The sequence below is a fragment of the Carica papaya genome, chromosome 4 (genome assembly GCF_054855325.1).
Source record: "Carica papaya isolate Zhongbai chromosome 4, ASM5485532v1, whole genome shotgun sequence".
Taxonomy (NCBI): Eukaryota; Viridiplantae; Streptophyta; class Magnoliopsida; order Brassicales; family Caricaceae; genus Carica; species Carica papaya.
In genome coordinates, this window is record NC_142312.1 from 8,800,861 (window position 1) to 8,823,025 (window position 22,165).

The 22,165-nt window shown below is 35.0% G+C and overlaps 3 protein-coding genes across 9 annotated transcripts; all 3 read left to right on the plus strand.

The window, feature by feature from the left end:
• The first annotated feature begins 2,077 nt into the window (after nucleotides 1–2,077).
• Nucleotides 2,078–10,364, plus strand: TRM12 (uncharacterized). Of its 6 annotated transcripts, none has more exons than XR_015818385.1 (8): nucleotides 2,079–2,515; nucleotides 3,095–3,346; nucleotides 4,018–4,085; nucleotides 4,260–5,877; nucleotides 5,959–6,122; nucleotides 6,241–6,430; nucleotides 6,517–7,391; nucleotides 9,984–10,364. XR_015818385.1 is itself a non-coding variant. In XM_088217741.1 (7 exons), exons 2-7 carry the CDS (start codon nucleotides 3,175–3,177, stop codon nucleotides 7,080–7,082), a joined length of 2,778 nt encoding a protein of 925 aa, XP_088073867.1. In that variant the 5' UTR covers nucleotides 2,078–2,515; nucleotides 3,069–3,174; the 3' UTR covers nucleotides 7,083–8,290. The 6 variants fall into 6 exon arrangements, 4 of the variants coding, with proteins under 4 accessions (XP_088073867.1, XP_088073866.1, XP_021895327.1 ...); XR_015818384.1 differs by lacking the exon at nucleotides 9,984–10,364 and adding an exon at nucleotides 7,556–8,290; XM_088217741.1 differs by lacking the exon at nucleotides 9,984–10,364 and having other exon boundaries at nucleotides 2,078–2,515; nucleotides 3,069–3,346; nucleotides 6,517–8,290.
• A 5,020-nt stretch (nucleotides 10,365–15,384) lies between these two features.
• LOC110824757 (GMP synthase (glutamine-hydrolyzing), putative / glutamine amidotransferase) lies at nucleotides 15,385–18,521 on the plus strand. The gene is made up of 6 exons (XM_088217743.1): nucleotides 15,385–16,049; nucleotides 16,736–16,986; nucleotides 17,196–17,571; nucleotides 17,687–17,818; nucleotides 17,903–18,078; nucleotides 18,171–18,521. The coding sequence occupies exons 1-6, from the start codon at nucleotides 15,504–15,506 to the stop codon at nucleotides 18,292–18,294; spliced, it is 1,605 nt and encodes a 534-aa protein (XP_088073869.1). The 5' UTR covers nucleotides 15,385–15,503; the 3' UTR covers nucleotides 18,295–18,521.
• A 148-nt stretch (nucleotides 18,522–18,669) lies between these two features.
• LOC148266246 (2-oxoglutarate (2OG) and Fe(II)-dependent oxygenase superfamily protein) lies at nucleotides 18,670–20,719 on the plus strand. 2 transcript variants are annotated; one of them, XM_088217745.1, is made up of 3 exons: nucleotides 18,670–19,559; nucleotides 19,666–19,937; nucleotides 20,003–20,139. In XM_088217745.1, the coding sequence occupies exons 1-3, from the start codon at nucleotides 19,147–19,149 to the stop codon at nucleotides 20,032–20,034; spliced, it is 717 nt and encodes a 238-aa protein (XP_088073871.1). In that variant the 5' UTR covers nucleotides 18,670–19,146; the 3' UTR covers nucleotides 20,035–20,139. The 2 variants fall into 2 exon arrangements, with proteins under 2 accessions (XP_088073871.1, XP_088073870.1); XM_088217744.1 differs by having other exon boundaries at nucleotides 19,666–20,719.
• The last annotated feature ends 1,446 nt before the right edge of the window (nucleotides 20,720–22,165 follow it).

The following is a 22,165-nucleotide window of genomic DNA, read 5'->3' on the forward strand; positions in this document are numbered from 1 at the left end:
TATGATAAATAAATTTACTTAAATTAAGAGATTTATTGGTTGTTTTTATGATTTTTATCAACCTTCGGTTCCTGTATCAATGAGTATAGTGATATTCTTATTGGACTAGCGTAGTTCACCCCCTCTCCTATTAACCATTGTAGGTCAAAAAAATCAATATTCAGATCCTGATCAGTAGGAGGGTTGTGAATATGTGTCTCACTGAATCCTATCAAGAGTTAGTGGAGGTTAACATCCCTACAACATTTATTTACTACTTTAATATATTATTACGTTTTTTATTTTATGAATCGTTGTGAGATGAATATTTCTGTACCCCTATTGAGAATGCTAATTTATATATAAGGAATGTAAACCCTAACGTTACTATACGCTTCCGCATTTAATTTATGAGCTTATTTCTATTTAAGTTATGGGTATTTACAATCTCATTTTTCTTTTTTTTTTTTGTTTGGAAACTCTCTATCTTTTTTTTATAATTTCACCTATCTTTTCTTTTTTCACAATCTCTCTTTTTTTTTCCGCTCTCTATTTGTTTCTCTCTCTCTCTCTCTCTCTCTCTCTCTCTCTCTCTTTATATTTTTATCAATTATATATTTTAGCTTTTTGTGAGATATATATTGCTTTGGACAAAACTATGTATATTTTTTATCTATCAAATAACGTACACACCAATTATAATATAAATTTATAATAAAAAATATAAAAATTGTATAATCCCACTAAAATCTATAACTTATGTATAAACCATAAAACTAAGAAATTATTAATAGACATTACCTGTAATGACCGTAGTTCCTTTTGAAGCTAAGGTGAAAGGGTATTTTGTTCCTCCCGAAGTCATGGAGAGTTCTATGACCAATATGCATTTAATAATGTGATTTTTTTTTTGTTATTTTTTCTAAATTCATATTTAATAATGGGAGTAAAAAATAAATAAGCTGACAGTTCAGAATAATTAAACACTAAACAAATTATATATTTATTTTTTGAGTGAAATAATAAATTTAAAATTTTAAGTAAAAATATGAAAGGTCAGTCGTAATATAATTTGCTACCTCTTGTAACTCTTATGCCATTGACCAATATAAACTTTATTAAATATAAAAATTATATTGTAATTATATATTAAAAACAATATAAACTTTATTAAATATAAAAATTTAAAAAATAAAAGTGATGTAAACATTAACGAGTACAAATTATAAAAACATTTATATATTTTATAAAAATATTAATTAGTATTGAAATTAAAAAAAAATATTTGTGTTAAATTTAACTGTTAATAAAAGTTAAACTCTCTTAATTATTTAAAAATATTCATCTTATTTTCAAATATATATATATATTCTCTTAAACAACATATGTCACTCTCATTGTTTCTTCATTTTTTTGGAATAAAATTTTGCTATATTTTAACTTGCACATGTTCCAAGTGATAATTTGTTACTTATAATATTTTAAAAGAAGAAAATTATTTATTATTTTATTATCAGTATCTTTTATCAATAAAAAATAGAAAATAAAAATTTTGTTGACCATGAAAATAAAATAGGAAATGTCAATGACACGGGTATTGCATTATATTTGTAATTCTCATGTTAGATTATAATTTTATTAAATATAAAAATCTGTCTAAATTTATTAAATAAATTTAATTTTTAAAATTTTAATATATTATCCAATCAAATATAATATTGAATTGTGAACTGAAAAACCTTCTTTTAAAATTAAAAAAAGAAAAAAAGAAAAAAGAAAGAGATATATTTTATCCAAAATTGCCAGGAATTATTATAAAAATTGAGAAACACTGCAAAAAAGTTTAAATTAGAAAAAGACACCAAATTTCAAAAAATTTAACCACAAAAGACACTACTTGAATTCTTACGTTGGTTTCACATAAGACTGACAAGTGACAGCCATAACCATAATTTTACCTCACCTCTGACACACACTAACAGCGACTTTTCCAAAATAATCCCGAGAAACAAACACTCCCCTCAAACGACGCCGTTTTACTGCCGTCACGGTTAATTTAACATTGTAAGTTATTCAAAGAGAGAGACAGTGGGGTGAAAAGAGAGGGAGGGAAACAGGGCAAAATGACAAATTTTTTTGCTTCATTTGAAAGATTTGCTATATGCCGTGATATGATCTGCAAATATCCAGTCAATGTCATCATAAATTCACCATCTCCGTCTCTTTCTCTCTCTGCTTCTCCTTTCCCTTTTTCCTTTTTTCTCTTCATTTCCTTCTCGTTCATGACAGTCAGTCTTTCACTTCCTCTCCTTTCCCATTCTTCTTCTTCTTCTTCTTCTTCTGGTTCGTGGAAGGGAGTGGAAATGGACATAGAGGTAGAGGAAAGGACAAGGCCACTGTTTTGATTTATCTTGTTGACTTTTAGGCATCATCAACTTTGGTGGGTTTTAGGTCTTTTTTCTTTGTTTTTGACTTTTTGAGAGGTTGATGCTTTTTCCTTACTCCTGCTCCAGACCAAATTCAAGAACTGTTTCAGGTACTAACTCCTATTCTCCCTGTTTCCTTCTCAGCTGTTAACTTTATACCTATAATATATACACACACACACACATATTCTTCTCCGTGTTTGTTTACTATATGCTGAATTTAGCTTGGCACTTCCAAAGAAGGGGCTTGCCATTAATGTTTTTAAGCAAAAGAGATTCGGGTAAGATGCTTGAGGTGAGAATTCAAGTAATGATTTTGCAATTGGGTAATATCTGAACTAAGCTATTCAGGCCTGATATACTGATTCCAACAGAGAGAATTTTCCTTTTAGGAGAAGTCTGTGATGACTGGTTTTAACTCTAGATTGTGAATATTCATTATCTCTTTAAAAGGAAAAATATTTGATTTTGGGATATGTTATTGACTAAAATTTGTTGAAGAATTTGTTTGGGATGAATCTTTATTAGCAAATCCACTTAATAAAAATCTTGGATAAAGTAATGTTTGCTCTTCTTGATTTTCCATGTATGGCATAAATTCCTTGTTAAGGACATAACTCCCTGCTAACCAGTTAAGTTCAATGATCTTGTTTGAGGAATAAGCTGCCAATTTGGCTTTTCCTTTTCAGGTCTTGTGTTGTCAGATCGTTGAGATCCGCAGTTAATTATCCACTTCGCCCTGTAGTCCAACACCAAATTGTAGGAGATCATGGAAAAGAGATCACCCAGAAGTCCTGCAATCTTGCCTAAAAGTCCCTTGATATATGAAAAATACAAAACAGGATGTGCATGGAGCCTACTTGGCTTCTTTGATTTTCGCCAAGGTCATTCCAGCAAGAAGCTGGTTTCTGATAAAAGATGTGTGAACAGACATCCTGTAGGTAAGCATTTCTTAAGACTTTTCTTCAGATTAGTCCTATCAGTCTAACAAGAACTACTTCAATATTGTAACTAGTGAATCCTGTTTCCGGTAACTGGTAATGGTATTTATCAATAATCTGTATCATGAACTGTTTTCCAAAAAAGTTGCTTTAGCTATAAAACTTTTTATTTTTCTTTATTTTATGAATTTCCATGTTTATTGTTGAGTAACACAACAAAAGAGTTACAACAAAATACATATATTGCAGAAAAGAAAAAGGAAATGCAGTGAATGAAAGATACATTGCAAAACAAGAAGGGAAACTAGGAGAAAATGAATTTATTTAATACAAATAGGCTGCCTTTTATAAGCATACAAGGCACGTTCCCTGCCATTAAATTCTCCACTAACCAAATCATGTTCAATTATTTTCTGCCACTATTTTCTACACTAAGCAAGTCATGTTTCTTTATTCTCTGTCACTAATTTCTCCACTAAAGGGTTTTCAGCAAGTCTCTAAAGAATAAGAAAATAGAACTCACTAACTTTTTCAGTAATGGTAGAAATAAACAAATTAAATTAAAATAAACAATAAATTTGGTCAAATAAAGACCACATGTTGGCTGGTGTTGTAACTTTAACAGTTATAATGTTCATTAACTAAATTAACATTCTGTTTCTTGTATGCAGGTAATGATTATACAAAAAATAAGGTTAATTCACTTGGTGAATTTGATGAGAAGTGTCAACAAAGTGATGTGAGTTTAACCTACAGTTACTCAAGGTTTAACTTATGCGTACTTAGCATGCTTGTGTTTTCTCATTATACTTATTGGTCTTGCTTTATTTGTTTATTAATTTCATTATTCCTTCTACTTTAATGTTTTGAAGATCTTTTTGGTAAGTCTATGGCTGATGAGAAGCAATTTTAGCGTTTTCAGGATATAGTTGACAGCACGAATGCGAGGGCTAATTCAGCTGTAGCAAAAGGCAATTCAATCATGAAAGAAGAGATGTCCTGTAAGCTGCAGAAAAAGAAGAAAGTTCCTGCTGCTAAATTGCAGCATGTACAATCTGACTCTGAATTTGTCGATGAATTATCAAAGAAACATAGAAGGAAAAGCCGGAAATTTAAGAAACCAAGAAAGAATTTGGCTACCAGATCTTCGAATAAGCTCAACACAACAACAGCTGAAGCATTCTGTAATCAGCGGCATCTTAAAAGTGGAAGAGATGACAGTTGCAAGAGTGTATGCTGCACAATGAATGATCCACATATTGAAATGAATCTCCAAGTTCATATGGATGAAGCAACTGAAGCATTTATCAATCAAAAGTTCGTTGATGGTAAACACGGCCTCAGGGATGGGGCAAGCGATCAGTCCAAGCACTTCTTGGATGCATTAGAGATTTTGAATTCCAATAAGGAATTATTCATTAAACTTCTACAAGACCCTAATTCTTTATTAGTAAAACATATCCAGGATTTACGGTATTCCCAGGCGACAAGTCTCCAGAATGAGTCTTCCTTTGGAGCAAACTTAGAGAACCAGATGAGTAATAGAGCTAGAGAATTGTCTGAAGAGGCTGTCTTGTCTCAAACATACAACTCCTATGATGAATACCTGTCCAGAGGAAGCGATGGCTTTCAGCATCCAGACACAATTGTTTTAATGAAGCCTCGGTCAGCGATGCAAGATGATGTAGATAGAATCAGTTATTCCTCCTCTCAGCAGTCCAAAGGGAAGAGTGGTAAACCTGCAACTTTTTCTTTAAAAAACATGAAGAATAAGTTGAAACATGCAATAGGGATAAACCATGAGGAGTTCTACAACACGTCAACTAATGCTACAAGGCATAAATCTTTCTATGACTTTCATTCTCAGAGCTGCAAAGATCGTACAGGAATAGGAAGGGAGACTGTTTCAACAAATTCATCGAACAGAACGTATCTTGACGCTAGAGTTATGGCTAAATCTTCAGACGATATCAAGAAGAGAGGGAAGATGAGTGGTGCAAAAAATCTTGAATCAGGCATTAGACAGGCGCCAGCTTCAGCCAGGTTAAGTGCTCAGAATTTCTCGAACTCATCAATTTTTAGGCATCCCAAGGAAATTGAATCGAAGTTCTACCTTGAGTCTCAAAGACACCTCTCCAAGAAAGCAGATATTGCGAGTCACAGGAGTGATATTTTTTCAAGACAGCTAACAGAAACCATGCAAAGGACAACAGTATTTCCTGAATATGATTTCTTGCCACCACTTACTCCTGGAATGGACAGGGTGCATACCTTTCTTAATGCAGAAATGAGATTTTCCCCTTACAATTATTATCCAAAAGTTAACTGGAAGAATTATAGGCTTAGGAAAGAGAAGCTAAATGGATGTATAAATCTTCTGAAGGAAAATTTTGATGCTCAAACTGATAACACAAAACTTGATTACTTATCAAAAACACTTGATGAAGAGCCTGGTATATCAGAGAATCATTTCCCTGATACAGAAATGCAGGAGAAAATATGTTTTCTTGGTGATGATTCGACTCCCAGAGGTAAAATAAAAGATTTTATTCAACTATGGATCTTCAATAGGAGCATCTATTTACTCTTGGGAATTTCATAAATTTCTGCAGGTCCTGTAAAGATTATGGAGACAAATAATACTGTGAATGGAGAAGTCAATCCTTTGGAAGTTCCTTGTGAGCCACACTGCTCACCTGACACCAATAACGATCAAAATATGCAAGGAGCCACCATATATAGCAAGGAAAATGGAGGTTTTGAATCCCCAAACATGGTTAGTAGTGCTATATATAAAGTTGCTTAGGAGGCATCGTTTTGTAATCTGATTATTTTCTTTTCATTTTTTATTTGCACTAATTTGGTTAAAGCATTGCCTTTTGATGTTCTTTCAGGACTCACCCTTAGAGAGTTGTACATCTCCATCTACTATTGATACTTTTTCATCTAGCCCTGTAAGAACTCCAAGAGTAGACAACTCTCCGGGCGTGAAAGATGGATCAGAACTACCGAGTCCGTTCTCTGTTCTTGAGCGTATTTACATGGAAGATATTGCTAACCCTAAAAACATCTTAGCTCAAACTGGTAGGCTAAAATCAAGATTTATTTTACTGATTATTTGTTTTTTGAGTCTGAATCTTTATTAATTTAACCCAATTAAACTTCTGCAGCTAAGCAGCCAATCCATCCAGATCAGATTAATGTTGACAAACATAATTCTACTGCTTTTGTAACCTTGCCAATGCACCTAAAAGTTAGAACTGGATCTGCTTCTGAGTACATCAAATCGGTGTTGCAAGTTTCTAGCTTGAATTGGGATGAATTTATAATAAAATACCATTCTTCAGGCCAACTACTTGACCCATCCTTATTTAATGATCTGGAGGTGTGTCCTGGTCAATCTTGTTTCGATCATAAGCTCCTCTTCGATTATATCAATGAAGTCCTTCTCGAGGTGTATCAGCGTAATCTTACATACCCTCTCTGTATATCATTGGTCAAGCGAAAACTCCTCCCAGTTATACTGATGAATGATGTGGTTCATGATGCAATGAAATGTGTCAATTGGTTTCTCCTCTCAAAGCTGCCACCACAAACATTAGAGCAACTTGTTGGAAATGACTTGACAAAATCTGCAACATGGATGGATGTCCACATCAACGTTGACGATGTTCTTGCTGACCTAGTAGATGGTGTTTTAGAAGAATTGATAATGGAAAGTGCAATCGAGCTATAAAGTTTAAGCAATATAATTTTCCATGATATTTTGATCCGAATTGCACCACGTGAGCAAGGCTGCTTTAATGGGGTAACTCGAAAGATCTTGAAATCCTGTCCACAGCCAGCTTCATTGAAATATGATGCCATTCACTCTCGGAGGTAATTATAAACTTAAAAGAAACTAGTTTATGATCGGACAGGACAGAACAGGACTGGGAAAGCTTTTGATCCATCGATAGGAATTCATTTGGCGCCATTGTTGAATCTAATACATGGCTACTGTATAGTTACAGAGCTGAACCTTGAAGACCCAAATTACAGTCTGGTAAGAGGAATGAATATTTTACCATTTTTGAGCATTTCCAGAATAATTCTTGTAGAGTAAATTGTGTATTGACTTGCCTTTATAGTTTATACACCTAATTTTGTAACTCAAGATTCTAATTCTCTATTTTGCTCTCCTATGATGATACTGCAAAATTCCCATAGGAGAAAATGATGAAACAATTCAATTTCATTAAGGGGATACTTATAAATGAGCAGGACACTTACAAAAAAAATTGTATGATGAATTATAAACTGTAGATATTTGAACTTAAAGAGAAAATTATGGTAAGTTCTTTAGATGTAACAATCAGAAAATAATAATAATAATAAAATAAAATAAAAAATAAAGAAACCCTAAGTGGTAGAAGGGAGGGGCAGGAAAGAAAAGAAGAGGAAGAAGAAGAACAAGAAGAAGAAGAAGAAGAAGAAGAAGAAGAAGAAAGAGAAGAAGGCATGACAAGCAGCTGATCCGCGCGACGCGGAGAATCGGCGACCGAAGGAGACTCGCGCTCGATCATCGCGCAATAGCTGGGAAGAAGGAATCGCACTGCAACGGCAGTGGGGGATCTGCTCTTGGTGTGCGGCGCGATGATGGGAGGACATACCTTCACCCGGGAATGCAAATTCACTATTGGCACGCGATGCGATGATGGAGAAGGAAACCAGAAGGTGCTGCGTGCGGCGGCGCATGAGGATTTCGGTATATTTTCAAATCAAATTTCAAGAGTGAGTCGGGTTAGTTTTTATTTGGAGATCTCATAATTCTTCTTAAAATAGTTGGTTGAATTAAAATAATTATTGAAATTTAAAAATTGATTTTCGGATGTTATTTTAATAAACAGTTTCATAAACCATTATATGTATATTGAAATGATTCTATAAATATGTGCAGGCAAATCCAAAGTGTGAAAAATTATATGTATATAATCTGTTGTTGTGTATATGTAACCAGTTTTGTGAGTTGTGAATATGTTAAATATATATTAATGACCTCTGTGTACATGTGTGTCTATATATATATATATATATATTGTAACACCCCTTATTTATTAAATATAATTATTTTAGTTTTTATTTTATTTATTTTATTTTAATAAAAAAGATAAAAATTTATTAACGATTAAATTGAAAACAATTCAAAAAAAAATGATGAAAATTTGAATTTTGAGATTATTTTAAAAAAAAAAATCAGAAATCAGTGGTCAAAATACAATTTAAAAAAATTACGCTACGTCAGACGTCCGGTTAGCAGCTCCGACCAATCAGAACACACCAAGTGGCAAAAGTGCTAACGAGGGAGGCCACGCGGGGAGGAGCCACGTGGGCGATACGCGTGCGCGCGATCGAACAGTTGAGGTTCGTTCCCGCGCGCATGGAAGACCTAGATTGAATTGCGTATGGACAGTTCAGATTAAATCGCGATGAACGGTCCAGATTCACTCTCTACTTAATCGCAATCGGACGGTTCAGATCAAAAGCGATGGACGGTCCATATCAAAAGTGGATGGGTATAAATAACCCTATCCGCACCCAAACCCTAACCACATCCGCCAAAACCCCTCGCCGGAGAAGACAACCCAGCCGCCGGGGAGCCGATCGCCGCCACCCGCCGCCGCATCGTAACCCTTTTCGACTGCCAAAAATAGTAAAAAAATTTCTTTTTGCACGAAATTCAATTTTAAACTCAACCATGGCCAAATTGGAGTGAAAGAACCGGCAAATTTCAAATTTGAGTGAAAGAACTGGCCAATTGGCCGGAAAAAACCGCCGAAGCCTAGCGGCAGCGTTGTGGGGAATTTCACAAACCGCCTCTGATGAGGCTCTTCCCGATTCCCGTTTCGTGTAATTTTTTTACTGTTGTGATCACCGTTTTCCTTTCTACAGGTTGACCGAAGCGAAACATCCAACCGTAACTTGAGACGGAGGAGCCGCCGCACCGAAGAGCCGGCGCCAGTGAGTTTCAGTTTTTCGTATTTTTTTCGACCCACCGAGGCCCTTTAGCGTGTGTGCTCACAGGAATCAATGTAAAATCGACCGAATTTGGCCGAAAATGGTCAACCTGAGGTGGACCGTCGTCGTTGGCGGCGGTGCCGTCGCCGGAGCACGGCAAAGCCACCGTGCTGGATTTTTAAACTTGGCCGAGTAGGCCCTGAGACTAATTTTTGGGTCTATTTGGAACATTTATAGGTACCGTAAGCACGTTTCAGTTTCCAAAGAAAAAATCATGGAACGCAGGGACCGCCTGTAGGCGCAGTAAACCATTTAGCTTTTCAGCGTCAAATCAAATAAGGATCTCTCACCCTATTTCCTATCATAGATTTGAAGTTTGAATAAATAATAATACAGTATTTTGTACAAATTAAATAGATATGCATAATTAATTACAAATTGCTAATGGAGCTCGAACCGGATATTATTTTCTGTTGACTTATTTTACAGTCTAAAAGCATGATGGTATCTGATTTATCTATTTTATAGTTTAAATGCATGTGTTACTGTCTTACTTGACCACTGTTTGATTTTGAGATTTAAGATATTATTGCATTACCGGATACATGTTCATTTATTTATGTGATTATGTTTGATTTAGTAATGGAGACTAAGGAAAAACAGAAAATGGGTGTGATCAAGTAAACAGATAAGATGACAGTCTCACTAGATATCTTGAGAGATAGTGAACGGACCGGGTTCATAGGGAACCCTACCGTGAAGGTTGTCTCATACCGGACGGGGTATGAAGACTTGGTAATTTGGTGCTCATATCGGACGGGGTATGGGGACGGCCCGCTTCACCCTCATACCAAACAGGGTGTTGAGGTTTAATGTCTTGGCGCTCATATCATACAGGGTATGGAGACACTCCTGTAATTGAGATTGTTAAAGAAAATAGTTCACGTGTAGTGGGAACACCCCTATGGATCATCACATATACTATTAGGTTGATGAAACGAGAAACAATTATAATTTAATTTATTGTTAATGAATATAAATTTATGATATGTTCTATATTGCTGATTGTGCATGAAGTTATGATCTGTATGATATTATTGTCTGTATAGGTTGTTTTCATAAATTTCACAATTGTAAGTGAACGGTAAATAATTTTACGATTGATAAACGAATTTGCTAAATTTAGTGCTCCATTAATTGTTTTAATTTTCTACCAACTATTGGTTCTGTGCTGGCAATATAGTGTGATATTCTTACTGGGCTAGTGTAGCTCATCTCTTATATAAGGATTTCAAATCAAGAGAATTTGGTTCCAGAGCCCGATCTGCAGGAAGATTGTGAGTAGATGCTACATACTTTCTATTTTCCATTATTTTTCGTATTTCTCGTGTTTCTTTTAGGAAATTTTTCTCGTAATATTTATTTAGTACTTTTAAGTTATTGTGTAAAAGATGTAAATATTAACATTTTATTTCGCTTCTACACTTCAATTATTATATATATTTTTTTTAGATTTCCGAAGTCGTTATATATATATATATATATATATATATATCTCTCTCTCAATATAGGTATATAGATGTAGGAATGATTGTGTGTTCTTGTGCTATGTATATATAGCTATATGAAGGTTTGTATGTTATATTATTTTATTAGGTAAAATTTAAAAAAAATATATATATATATATACATATAAGTAAGCTACTAGTATATATTAAATAAATTTTATGCGATTGTATATATATTTAAATGTGTATGAAGTCATGCAAAAATGTAAATAAATATATGTGTCAAATTATATGAGGGTAAATAATGTCTATGCTCTGTGTGTATACACATGTAAATTAAGATATATATTAATGTAAGTGTAGAAACTGCATTTATGCAGATTTAAAATAAGAATATATATCTATGTAATTTGTATGGATATTACATATTTATTCCAAGAAATCGTACTTATGTAGTTATACCTGTGACTATGTGCTTTATGTTTGTATAGGTACTATAGAATTATGATAATTACTACTGCATTAATTTATGTATAAGTAATAAATATATATTGCAAGAAAGTGTGCATATGCATAATTAGTATAAGTTTGTTGTTGGATATAATTTTACAAATATAAGCATATGTACTTAATATGTAGGTATGGGTTGTAGTTGCTTATTGTTTACATCATATGTTAGACGAATGTTTAATATGATATAAACTGTGTATGTTGGACATATATGTATAAATGAGATTATCTGCTTAATACAATGTGTGTGTATATGCGAAGTTGGATGTGAAGTTTTCTTTAAAAAAATAAAATTTTAAGAATTACTATGTTTTTAAAGTTGATGTATGAAATAGAGATAACTTTTGAAGAGAAAAAAAACTTTCTGAGTATCCTGGGAGAGAGTGTACGGGCTTAATACATATAGTAAACCCTACTGTGAATGTGTCATCGGTCGTACAGAACTGGAAAGTCTCATACCGGACGAGGTTGAAAGTTGGTTTAATTACACTTATACCAGATGGATTATTGAAACTGTTTATAATTATGACGCCCATTACCGGACGGAATATGAAGACAATCGATGAATGGTAAAAGAAATATTTTGTATATCTGTATATAATAGGGATTTATATGGACGACCTCCATTGATAACGATAATATAAATGAAAATATATAATAGAAATAGAAATTATCTGAGTATATATCTGGTGTGGTTGATCATATTTGTTAACGAAACGATATTATTTGAATATAAATCTAATACGATATGATTATATTTATGAATGAGAATGATATGTACGTTATGTAGATATAAATATATTGAATTTGCTAATGAAAAGGATGAAGTTTTTTATTTTTATTTTTGTGTACTCTATGATAATGATAATGAGTATGATTATTTTTTAAATTGAATTTTAATAAATATAAAATATGCATTTGTTTTATGAAACTATGAATGTCTGTTTGTTTGTATATCTATGTCTGGATACTACCTTATTCTTATTGAATTCAAGAAACTCACCCCAATTCATAACCTTTTGCAGCACAAATTAATTCAAATCAGGAACAAGTTTAGGATAAAAAAAAGATTCTAAATGAACTTTTAGTAATTTTAGAAGTTTTGTTATAAAGTAGATTTAGATATATTATAATGATGTGACTTTAAAATTTTTGTGAAACTTATGAAAGGTAACTCCATATAAGATATATGACGTTGACTTATAAATTTTAGCATAGTACTGCATAAATAATTAAGTTTTATGTGTATGATAGCGCTCTCTCCTTAAAAGAGAAGACGAAATGTTTTATTAAATCTAAATATAATTATATTGCCTTATTATTTTTTAAATATAATGATTCACTTAATTTACTAAAATTTAGAAAACAATTTGATAATTTACTATAATTTAAATAATAAATGTAAAAAAATTACACATATTTATGATAATTATGACAATAAAACTTATCTTTATACATAATTTACAGAATCTCTAGTAATATGATAAGTAATCTGTAACAGCCCCGGAAATTTAGAATGAAATGTATATTAAAAATATCAAATGCGGAAGCGAAGTCAAAAATTCGATTAACATCCCTTACACTAAAACCAAAAAACGTGCTCACAATATAAAAGATCAAACTACCTAAAGGAGAAACTTGAAAGTAAAAGCTACAAATATGACTATGGAGTCTTTAGGCGTCCCCTTCGTCGTCCTCATGCGGAACTGGCTCGGGAACAATGTCTTCCTGATATGAAATGATTAAATAAGGAATGAGCTACACTAGCCCAGTAAGGACATCACGATATCTCACCGTCACGGAGGTAAAGGTGGGTAGAAAACACAAAAAGACCAATGGAGCATAATTTATAACAAAACCTTTTATCAATAATAAAACCTTTACCATTCACTTACCTCGGTGAAATTCATAAGTCAATATACGAAAACAATAACATCATCATCATCATGAAATCATATATAAACTGTATAACGTAATACTTATCAAGCCTTTCGTAATTCAATCGTTACACAATATATTTTCCTCATTTACCAGCCCACTAGTATCCATGGGGATCCATAGGGGTCCCGCTACCCGTTAACCCTTAACACTTGAAATCATATTCCAGGGCCGTCCCCATACCCCGTCCGGTATGGGCGCCAAAACACATAAGATCTCCATACTCCGTCCGGTATGGGAGACCACAATCCCGGTAGGGTTCTCTACGGACCCGGTCCGTCCACCATCTCCCAGGATATCTAGTCAGGCTGACCACATTATACAATTTTCCATTTACATAATCTTTCATTCTCCTTTTTCCCTCAGTCAGCATTATCAATCACATACAAACAAGCAAAACGATAATTTATGTCAAACAGACAACATACAGCATCAATATCCCAGTTATTCAATCCATAATCAATAAAACAGTAAAATATGCACACGAAACTACAAAATGAAAACATCGAACCTCATGCTGCATTTAAAACTGTAAAACATGCCAAATAACAGTAAACTGATAAACACACTAGACTCGGGCTCCATTAGCGACCTTAAGCAATTTCACACATTCGTTGATTCAAGAAATACTGTTTTATCATTATTGAACTTTAATACTGTGATAGGAAATAAGGTGAGGGGTCCTTACTCGTTTCAGGGTCCAAACACGGCTTCACAGTGCGCTTGCAGGTTGTCCCTAATTTTCCCTGAATTTTTTCCCGGGGAACTGAAACGCACTACTGGTACCTGCACGTGTTCCAAAAAAATCCCAAATTAGGCCCAGGGCCCCTTTCAGCCAATATCGCAACTCCGGCACAGCGGCGGCGATTCACCTCGGGTTGGCTGTTTTCGGCCGTTTCCAGCCGAATTCGGCCACACTCTCATTGGTTCCTGCGATAAAACAACCCTACGGCCCTCGGGGGGCCGAAAATTTACGGAAAACCGAAGCTTACCGGCGACGGTGCTCTCGGGTGCGGTGGCTCTCCGATGAAGTTCGTGTTTTGGTGATTCGACTCCGATCAACCTGCAGAGAAAAGAATGGTGATCACGGTGATATAAAAATTGCATTAAACGGAGGCCGGGAAGGGCCTCATCGGAGGCAAAAACCGAAAAGGGGCGCGGCGGCGCCGCTAGCTTTCGGCCGTGTTTTTCGGCCGTTTGGTCGGAATTTTAGCTCCAATTTGGCCACTGGAAAAATCAGCGTGGAAAAACGAGTCGGGGGTATGAAATTTACCTCGATCGGCGGTCGGAAATCCCTCCGGTGCGGCGGCGGGTGGCGGCGGCCGGCTTCTGGTTCGTCTTCTCCGGCGAGGGCAGGCGACTAGGGTTTGGGGTCTGGTGTGGGGGTCTTATTTATACCCTTTTGACTTTTGATCTCAGCCGTCCATTTTAATTTAATCTGGGCCATCCGTTTTTGATTAAATCTGGGCCGTTCGTGCGATTAAATCTGGGCCGTCCGTGCGCGCGATTGATCTGGACTGTCCGATCGCGCGCACGCGGATCGCCAATGTGGCCCGTCCCCGGTCGACGTAGTTTTGCCACGTGGCAGGTCCTAGTTGGCCAGGACTGCTGACTGGATCTGCTGACGTGGCGCACACGTTTTTTTTTTTTTTTTTTTTTTTTTCTTTTTCCCGGGCGCTACATAATCATTAAATTCAGAAACACTAACACACTATATATTACTTTAGGAGATATTTGATATTATTAGGTACTGGTATGGATAATCATTAAATTCAGAAACACTAACACACTATATATTACTTTAGGAGAGATTTGATATTATTAGGTACTGGTATGGATAATATAACAACAGTGTTTGTTATATAAATAAGTTTATTAGAATTAGTTGAGAATTAGAATTATTTTATTATGTATTGTGGTAATGTAATTCCCATATTTCATGTATATCTATATATTTTTCTTAAAAACATGTATAATAATTTATAAATATAATATTTTTGTTCAATTTTAAAAAAAAATTAATACGCTGTTCAAAATACAAATAGAAATAAGCATGGAAAAAGAACGAAACCCGTTTTCCATAATCCACTTCCCGCCATGCCCGTACCGTACGCATGAAACATTATATAGTTCCTCATCTCTTAAACCCTAAAACCCTAGCCGCCAAAAGGTCAACAGAACCCTGAACAGCCACCAGCAGGGAGATGGACCCGAAAACAGTGAAGTCAGACCTAGTCCTCATCCTAGACTATGGCTCGCAATACACCCACCTTATCACCCGCCGTATCAGGTCCCTCTCCGTTTTCTCTCTCTGCATCTCCGGCACCTCTTCTCTGAACACCATCGCTGACCTCAATCCCCGTGTTGTCATTCTCTCCGGAGGTCCCCACTCGGTCCATTCTTCCAACTCTCCGACTTTTCCTTCCGGCTTCGTCGAGTGGGCCCAATCCAACGGGGTGTTTGTTCTAGGTGTCTGCTATGGCTTGCAGTTGATCGTGCAAAGATTGGGGGGTGAGGTCAGGATTGGGGAGAAGCAGGAGTATGGAAGGATGGAGATTGAAGTAGAGAAGAATCTTGGGATTTTTGGGTCAAAGAAGGTTGGGGACAAGCAGATGGTTTGGATGAGTCACGGAGATGAGGCGGCGCGGTTGCCGGAGGGGTTCGAGGTGGTGGCCAGGAGCCAACAGGGGGCGGTGGCTGCCGTGGAGAATAGGGAGAGGAGGTTCTTTGGGCTCCAATATCATCCAGAAGTAAGTGGGTTTGATTTGGATATGCTTCATTTTCACATAATGGGAAAATTGATTGGGATTCGGGTTTATGTATTTTTTATTTTTGATGATATGTTGGTGATTAACTTGCTTTTGGCGTGAGCTGGAACAACGTAGTGACTGTTGACCAATTACAATCGTTTATGGTTTATTTCGTTATTTTGCAACTGGTATAACAAAATGGCTTCTTTATGGCGGCTTCAATGGCGTGCCATACGGTTCTCTTGAGTAGGGGACAGAATGTGAGATCCGTTTTTTTTTTTGGCTAGTAGTATGAGATGAGGATTTCAGTAATTGGGAGTGGAGAGGAGGAATCTTTTAAGAAGATAAATTGTAGTCTTGCCCTGTGTCTGATACTCTTCATGGAAAGCTTGCTACATTCTAGTTTTGGGAGTTAAAGCTTTTCTTCATTGTAGTTTATATTCCATGATTAGATTGTGGCATGAAATTATTTGCAGAATTAAGTTCAAATCATTTCAGAAGACTGCTGTAGGGTTTTTGTTTCTAAAAACGTTATTTATGTTTGAAGTTCGAATCATTTGCTCCAGAATTAATATCAAAAGGAGTAGTTCCTTTTCTTGTATGCTTCTTGTTCATGTGGAGGTGTTTATGAAGTATTTTTAAATTTTACCATCATATATCATTGCCACTTTGAATTTTGTATATAGGTAACACATTCACCCGGAGGGATGGAGACATTGCGATATTTCCTCTTTGATGTTTGTGGAATAAGTGCAGGCTGGAAGATGGAGAATGTATTGGATGAAGAAATTAAAGTGATCAGGAGCACTGTGCAGCCTGAAGATCATGTAATATGTGCATTGTCTGGTGGTGTGGATTCGACAGTTGCTGCAACACTTGTTCACAAGGCAATTGGAGATAGACTTCATTGTGTTTTTGTCGACAATGGTTTATTGAGGTGAGAAGCTAGCTGTCTTCTCCTGAATCATTAAAAGTTATATGTAGTAGATCCATGTCTTCTCCTGAATCATTAAAAGTTACATGTAGTAGATCCATGCCTTGGGAGAAGTATTATTTCCAAAACTCAATTTAGAGTACAAAAGTTTGTGGTATTTTCAATCTCTTGGTTTCTAACTTGTAAATTTTGTACTATGGTGCTTCTTATAGGTATAAGGAGAGAGAAAGGGTGATGGAAACCTTTGAAGCAGATCTGCATTTACCTGTGACCTGTGTTGATGCAACAGATCGATTTCTTAGTAAGCTGAAAGGTGTGGTAGATCCTGAAATGAAAAGGAAAATAATTGGGAAGGAGTTCATTTCTATCTTTGATGATTTTGCTCATGAATTGGAGCAGAAATTGGGAAGAAAACCTGCTTATCTGGTCCAAGGAACCTTATATCCAGATGTGATTGAATCTTGCCCCCCACCTGGAAGTGGGAGAACCCATTCCCACACAATTAAGAGCCACCATAATGTTGGAGGCCTTCCCAAAGATATGAAATTGAAACTCATCGAACCGCTTAAACTTCTATTCAAAGATGAGGTATTGGATTCACTTCCATACTGGTTCCACATACTTGTCTCTTGCTCAAATGTATCTATATGCTTTTTAAATTACATCCTAATATTATTTGGTAACTTTTTTCATATTAAAAAAGGTCCGTCAACTTGGAGGTATCTTGAATGTTCCCGAGGGATTTTTAAAGCGTCACCCATTCCCTGGGCCTGGGCTTGCAGTTCGAATCTTGGGTGATGTAACTGAAGGCACTGCTTTGGATATTCTCCGCCAGGTAAATGGTGTTCATGGATGGAGTCAAAATCCGTATCTGTCTTGCTTGGTCTATATTGATTATTTTTTAAAAAAATTTCTTCAGGTTGACGAGATTTTTATTCAGTCAATAAAAGATGCTGGGCTTTATGATACAATTTGGCAAGCGTTTGCAGTTTTTTTGCCTGTAAGATCAGTTGGAGTTCAAGGTGATCAAAGAACACATTCTCATGTTGTAGCTCTTAGAGCTGTTACAAGTCAAGATGGGATGACAGCAGATTGGTAAGCATTCTTTTTGTATTAATCTTCCTGGTATAATTTAAGTCATCCAACTGTCTTCTTCTCGTTGCTTTGCTGAAAATATGAAAATACAGGTTCTATTTTGAACATAAGTTCCTAGATGATGTGGCTAGAAAAATCTGCAACAATGTTCGAGGTGTAAACCGAGTTGTTCAAGACATCACATCAAAGCCTCCTTCAACTATAGAGTGGGAATAACTATGCTAATTGCCTACCTCCAAAGTTTGGAGTCCAGGTTACATATTCATCCTTTTATCCCATTGTTAACAAGATGAGGTTGTTGAGAAGGAGCTGCAGATCATTAGGGTTTGCAATACAATTTGGTTGGCTATTTATATGTATGATAGTAATAATATTATTCAGTTCTTACCAGATTTTGTATGGACAACAGTTTGGGGATTCAATGAAAATTTTTTTATAATGAATTATTTACTAAATTTATGAGGCTGAGTTATTCTCCTGTGCTTAATTTAGTGAGTGAGAAATGTCTTTCTTGACTTTTCTGGCGCAACATTAGAAGCACGTGTCTCTAAACACTGCAAATGTGTTAGCAAAAACTTGTTAAAGGTACTTGTCACCTTCTGTTCTATGGTGGTTTGCTTTATTTCTTTGGCTTTTTGGGATTAGTGATCAATATCATAATTGCTGCACAGCTACTGCTCAATGTTTATTGATTTTCCATCCATACTATCACTAGCAGTAATAGTAGTAGAAATTACGGTATGGTGCTCATGGTCTGTGGTGTCCACCACCTGGTGATAATTTAATTGTAATTAATCTTCAGAGAGTTTTTGTTTATGTTCCCACAAAGTTTGCTCTTGACAACTTTATATATGTTACATCATCGTGATCTTGGTGATGTTTGGATATCTGACCTTTCTGGAATGGTATTAAACTTTAATAAATGAGTGGTGATAAATAAAGACACTTTTGACAATACCACCAATATTGCTAATTATGGCAGAGTTTGGTTAAATCCTTCTTGAAAGTTGAAGGATAGATTATTAAGCAAAATTATCCTTCTCTACTCCTACATGAGACTTCCTTTTTATGCTTCCTCTAATCTTAAACATAGCAGAAGAATCCACTGCCTTTTTATTTATTCTAATGACGGAGTTGCCAAGTTCAATGCAGCTCCCTGTATTAGACTTAACCCAACCAGTTCTTCCCTCCTTTCTGTCGTCGCTCTCTCAAGCCTGTCAAGAATGGGGTTTCTTTTATGTTACGAACCATGGTATTTCAAGAAACTTGTACGGAAAAGTTTATTCTATTTCCCAACATTTGTTTAGCCTTTCTCCAGATTCCAAGCTCAAACTTGGTCCATTATCTTGCATAAAGACCTACACACCTCATTTTATAGCTTCTCCTTTCTTTGAGAGCCTATTAGTATCTGGGCCAGATTTCTTTACCTCAGCCAAGGCTTCTTCTGATGTTCTGTTTGGTGAAAAGAAATCAGAGATATGGTAATCACTTTATTTATTACCATAATATCTTCCACTGATTTTTTGCTTTAGGTTCCTATTTTTTGCATTTATTTTCACTGTTGTCTTTTTCTCTTTTTTCTCCTAGTGAATTATTGCAAGAATATGGAAGCAAGATGATGGAGTTATCTAAGAAAATCATAGAGATTTTGTTAATGGCTCTGGGAGATGGTTTTGAAAGAGAGTTTTATGAATCTGAATTTGGTAGTTGTCATGGGTACCTGAGAATTGTAAATTACTGTCCACCAGAGAATGTGGAAGAAAAGGTGGTTGAAGGGCTTGGAATGCACACTGATATGAGTTGTATTACTATAGTGTACCAGGATGAAATTGGTGGACTCCAAATGAGATCCAAAGAAGGTAAATGGATGGATATATGCCCATGCGAAAACTCTCTCGTGGTTAACATTGGGGATTTATTGCAGGCTTGGAGCAATGGACGATTAAGATCATCTGAGCACCGTGTTATTTTGAAGAGATTTGTAAATCGCATGTCACTGGCATTTTTCTGGTGCTTTGAGGATGAGAAGATGATCCTGGCACCAGCCGAAGTTGTGGGAGAAGGGAACTCAAGGAATTACGACCCATTTGTTTGCTTGGATTATCTTAAATTTAGGATGAGCAACGAAATAGGGAACTTTGAGAAAATAGGCTACACTGTGAATGACTTTGCGGGTCTGAAACCCCAATGCAATGAAATAATGATGAAGTCAGGAATGTTGCCTTCTGGTAGTAGATGATATGTTTATGTTGATTTGCTGGTTTTGTTAGATTAAGTTTCTTTGTTTAGCTAGTAAAAGAGTGTTTTCTTATCTTGGTTCAACTTGAGCCATCAAGTTGACGACTGAGGAGTTTGGATGTTATCATTGCTGGAGTGCAGACGGGTGTTCCCTTCCAGAACTCTTTTCAGCAATCAAGTATTTGTATAATCAGAAATGTTGTTTATATTTCATTGTTCACATCATGTTTAGGATGTATTGTGATTGCAAGTAGAGTCAGTGAAGGAAGTCATAGCTGAAACCTTGTTATGAAGGGTGAGAGAAGAAGGGAAAACAAAAGGGAAATGATGTTTATTTGTGTTGTTTTGTTCTATTATGACTATTGATATTATGATTCTATAATAATAGTATGATTCAAGTCAAGTGAGTGAGATAACTTGGGTTTTTAATTATTATTTTTCTTTCCAGCTAATAATGTGATTGAGCATGTTTTTGAAGGGTGATAGTAGAATCTAGTAGAGACATAGAGAGAGAGTTTATATGTTGTTTCTGGTAATCTCAATTCTGTCTTCTCTTCTCTTTAGGGTTTCAGGATTCAGCCATAGAACCTTACATTTCTTTCTAAATTATTATAAGAGGACTGAGCTTTGTGTTAATCGGTTACCTGCACTCAATATCCATACTACCCACTTGCTTTCTATGAAGAAGTCATTATAATGGAATCTCATTTGTCTCTATTTAGATGGTATTTACATAAATATATACCCCAAAGCAGCAAAGAAGCCATTGATTTTATCATACGGGAATGTTGAAACAAATACAGTACTGTGAAATTTCAAATTAAAATTTTATAGTTTCTTCTACAAAAATTCAATTCAAGAGTGTTGAAAATTAAAACTTTCAAATAAAATTGAAATAACTTATTATAAATCCATCTACAGAGTTGATAATCTTTTTATGATTCCTCAAATGGTATCTTTGTAAAAACATTCCATCAAAAGAAGGAAAAAAACACACCATATAATTGGTGGATCCTCCATGGAAATCATCTAAAGACTCGGTCAAACTACAATCATTAAATTAGTGATAAGAAATTTAGAGGGTCCATGAGAAAAACTTTGGTGAATTCAGAAAGGGAATCTTTATATGTACTTGGAAGCAAGGCTGTGTTTTCCTGTAGAATTCCAATCATGAAGATTTATAATTGCAATGAACCTGATTGAAGTAGCTACAAGACAAAAGATATAAAGCAAATAGATGGAATGGAAAGATTAAAAAAAAAAAAGTCCCCCTTTGAAATCTATAAATACTTTTTTTTTTTTTTTATAAAAATATATATATATATATATAAAGGAATTATTTGCCTGGAGTGACACTGCGGTCCCCCTCTGTTGATTCTCTAAAAGTTATTAATTGCCAGGTACCTAACTACACTTGTTGCCCACGAAACTACTTGTAGTTTTGATTGATTTGGAATTTGATTAAATTGAATCGAACAGATGTTCGGATTAAGAGAGATATTTCGATTCAAAATTATGCTCCATTTAATATGATTTGATTTAATTTGGTGTGATCTAAGATAAATTTTGTTTTTAAATTATGATATTTAATAATTAAAAAAATAAAAACAACAAATCTATAAATTATAATTATTTATTAAATTACTAATTTTATTATTATGACTGAAATTTGGAACACCCATATAGATGTTCAACATTTTTAAAGAAATCTTATGTTTATAAATACTTGTTGAATCAAAATAAATAAATTTTCTTACATTTTTTTTTTATTATTAGCAGATTAATGGGCACAATTTCTCACGTTGGAAATTTCATTTTTAATATTTCACACTCGTATAAAATATGTCAC

Bases quoted from the DNA above. Each gene is read 5' to 3' on its own strand.
- LOC148266246 (XM_088217744.1), top strand. From the start codon at position 19,147: ATGCTTCCTCTAATCTTAAACATAGCAGAAGAATCCACTGCCTTTTTA. The intron at 19,560-19,665 runs GTAATCACTTTA...TTTTTCTCCTAG, and splicing joins GAAAAGAAATCAGAGATATG to TGAATTATTGCAAGAATATG.
- LOC110824757 (XM_088217743.1), top strand. From the start codon at position 15,504: ATGGACCCGAAAACAGTGAAGTCAGACCTAGTCCTCATCCTAGACTAT. The intron at 16,050-16,735 runs GTAAGTGGGTTT...TTTTGTATATAG, and splicing joins GGCTCCAATATCATCCAGAA to GTAACACATTCACCCGGAGG. The intron at 16,987-17,195 runs GTGAGAAGCTAG...TGCTTCTTATAG, and splicing joins GTCGACAATGGTTTATTGAG to GTATAAGGAGAGAGAAAGGG.
- TRM12 (XM_088217741.1), top strand. From the start codon at position 3,175: ATGGAAAAGAGATCACCCAGAAGTCCTGCAATCTTGCCTAAAAGTCCC. The intron at 5,878-5,958 runs GTAAAATAAAAG...AAATTTCTGCAG, and splicing joins TGATGATTCGACTCCCAGAG to GTCCTGTAAAGATTATGGAG. The intron at 6,431-6,516 runs GTAGGCTAAAAT...AAACTTCTGCAG, and splicing joins AAACATCTTAGCTCAAACTG to CTAAGCAGCCAATCCATCCA.